General features: G+C 38.6%; 1 protein-coding gene across 1 annotated transcript; it reads left to right on the forward strand.

Moving 5' to 3' along the window:
• The first annotated feature begins 757 nt into the window (after nucleotides 1–757).
• On the forward strand, nucleotides 758–1,636 carry LOC106308391 (glutathione S-transferase T3-like). The gene is made up of 2 exons (XM_013745547.1): nucleotides 758–999; nucleotides 1,045–1,636. Exons 1-2 carry the CDS (start codon nucleotides 758–760, stop codon nucleotides 1,634–1,636), a joined length of 834 nt encoding a protein of 277 aa, XP_013601001.1.
• The last annotated feature ends 1,532 nt before the right edge of the window (nucleotides 1,637–3,168 follow it).

A 3,168-nucleotide genomic window follows, 5' to 3' on the forward strand; every position in this document is an offset into this window, starting at 1 on the left:
TGTATGTTGTTACCTTAGATGGATGGATCAAATTATATTTGTTTACCATCGATTGTTTCAATTTTCATTGGCTGTTGTGTTAGTTTGTGTCTATTTCCTCTCTGCTATGTTTATGTGTTTGTGTCGTCAGATGATTAGATGAAATCCAATTTGATATGTTCGGTCTTTGTGTCTTTAAATGGATGTATCAAGAGAGCCGAGCAAGGGTCATCGGACAAAGGAGTACGCAGCTATACATGTTAGTGTTACTCTTTCATCTGCTCTGAAATGAAATGGTTGCTTTAGTTTAAGATTTTCGTCTGATAGGAAATGGTGTAGCTTCTGGTCTGGAATGAAATGGTTACTTTATTGTTTGATTCTCGTCAGAAATTAAATGATTTAGGGTAATTAATGGTTGTCTGTTGGTAATTAATGGAATTGATGTTGTGGTTGATGTTTTGAAATTGAAAAAATGGTTGCATTGTTTGTTGTTTGTTGTTAGATATATGTCAACACAGAACATGGAAAGTCCTCTTTCCAGCTTTGTTTTAAATGGATGAGATTATGACTTTAGAAAGATGATAAATGTAGATAGTCTTGTTGGTTGGGTGATAGTCTTGTTGGTTGGGTGTGTTGAATGCGGTTTCTCTTTTCTCCCTCTCTCTTGAATAAATTTAAAACTTTGTGTGCCTCTTCCAGCTATGAAAGTTGAATGCGGTTTCCTCTGTTTCCTCTTTCTCCTCTTTCTCCTCCTTCTCCTCTCTCTTTCACTGCGGAAATGGATTTCAATCCATTTCAGGACTCGGCAAACTTTGTTGATCTACTTAATAGTCAACAAAAAGTGTTCTTTGGTAACATAGCAGATACCGTTCCACTCTCATCATCGGAAGGTCCAAAAAATGTTGACGAGGCTACTGCAGAGCGTAAGGAACGAAAAACCTGGACGCCAACAGATGATATAGTGCTTATAAGCTCGTGGTTGAACATGAGCAAAGACCCCGTTGTTGGGAATGAGCAAAGGTCAATAGCTTTCTGGAAGTGAATCACAGCATACTTCTCGGCTAGTCCCAAGGTTGCTGGCACTGAAAAAATAGAGGGATCTCAGTGCAAGCAACGTTGGCACAAACTAAATGATCTAGTTTGCAAGTTCTGTGGGGCGTATGAAGCAGCAACAAGAGAGAGAACCAGTGGTATGAACGAGAATGATGTTGTAAAATCAGCCCATGAAATCTTCTTCTCCAACCATGAAAAGAGGTTCACACTTGAACATGCTTGGCATGAGCTTCGCAATGACCAGAAGTGGTGTGAAGTCTCTACAGCTAAAACTAAAAGCAGCTCCAAAAGGAGAAAGTTTGGGGATGGTCAACAATCAGCGAGCTCTCATGTAAATGAAAACGATGCTACTGTAGATGATGACGGAAGGAATCATCCCGCAGGGGTTAAGGCAGCAAAGGCCCGTGGGAAGAGGCCGATGGGTGAGGGGAAACAGCTGTCTGACTTCCAGACTATGTGGAGCATCAAGAGGGATGATTTGGCAATGAAGGAAAGGCTCTCCAAGATGAAGTTACTTGAGAGTCTTGTTGCAAAACAAGTACCGCTAGCTGATTATGAAGAAGCTCTGAAGAAGAAGCTCATAGATGAGTTGATTTCTAGTTAGTTTAATTGTAACTATCGGTCATGTTCTTGTGCTGTTTAATTTTCATGTTAAGTCTTGCTCATTTTCTACTTGTTTGTTGTATTAGGCGTAAGTGTTCTCCTTATATTTCATCTTCGGGTTGGTTTTTCTGATTATGTATAATGTTCTCTTGTCTTAATATAAATGTGCTTGTTCTGTTCTCGTTCTTAAAAATGTGTGTATCTTAATATAAATGTTCTCTTGTCTCAATTAAAAATGTGTGTATCTTAATATAAATGTTATCATTCTGTTCTGTTATCGTGTTATCTTATCTTGTGCTTAATATAATTGTGCTTGTTATCTTGTCTTGTTCTTAATATAAATGTTCTCTTATCTCAATATAAACGCTTGTGTTCTTATGTTCTGTCATTGTTCTGCTCATTTTGTTGCAGGTCAAGAAGACATCATTGTTGTCACATGTTTATGTCTTGTAGTGAGCGCATTGACAGCTTCTTATGTCACGGACATAAAGACGTTGGTGTCTTGTGTGTCACATGTTTATGTATTCTTCTGTACTTGCTCACGGGCTTCCAAATACCACTTCCAAACTCACCTTCTCTATCGACTTGTAACCACACCAAACTCACCTTCTCTCTCGACTTGTAACAAACCAAATTTATCATCTCTATCGACTTGTAACCACACCAAACTCACCTTCTCTCTCGACTTGTAACAAACCAAATTCATCATCCCTCTCGACTTGTAACAAACCAAATTCACCAAAGCCAACTTCTCTCTATTTTCTATCTTTATGAACAACCCATCTTCTCTCTATTTTAAAATCACAAGTCCTTTGTTCCTTAGACTTATAAACACCAAAGTCATCTTCTCTCTTAAATCAACAACTCATCTTCACTCTTTAATCATTATGGTTTCTTCTTCTCAAAACACTTTAGATGAACCGTTTGATGATACATTTGATGATACATTTGATGAGGTCTTTGATCAGCATTTTGATCAAGCCTTTGAAGATTTTACCATTCAAGTTGATCAAGAAGAACGAAGAAAAAAAAGAAGAAAGAAACGAGCTTATATCAAAAGAAATCGTGAAGAAGACAATGTACATTTATGGAATGATTATTTCAGTGAAACTCCGACGTATCCTGAATATTATTTCTGACGACATTTTAGAATGAACAAGAGATTGTTCATGCACATTGTTCATCGACTCTCCAACGAAGTTTACTTCTTTTGCCAAAGGAAAGATGGTCTTGGAAGGCTTGGTCTCTCACCACTTCAAAAGTGTACAGCAGCCATTCGTGTCTTGGCATATGGTAGTGCGGCTGATACGGTCGACGAATACCTCCGGCTCGGTGAAACTACAACTCGGTCATGTTTGGAGAATTTTGTGGAAGGAATAATTTATTTGTTCGGCGATGAGTACCTAAGAAGACCAACACCGACAGATCTTCAACGTCTACTTGATATTGGAGAGCATCGTGGATTTCCCGGGATGCTAGGAAGCATCGATTGTATGCATTGGGAGTGGAAGAATTGTCCCACCGCTTGGAAAG

This window comes from Brassica oleracea, chromosome C8 (genome assembly GCF_000695525.1).
Source record: "Brassica oleracea var. oleracea cultivar TO1000 chromosome C8, BOL, whole genome shotgun sequence".
In the NCBI taxonomy this organism is placed as follows: Eukaryota; Viridiplantae; Streptophyta; class Magnoliopsida; order Brassicales; family Brassicaceae; genus Brassica; species Brassica oleracea.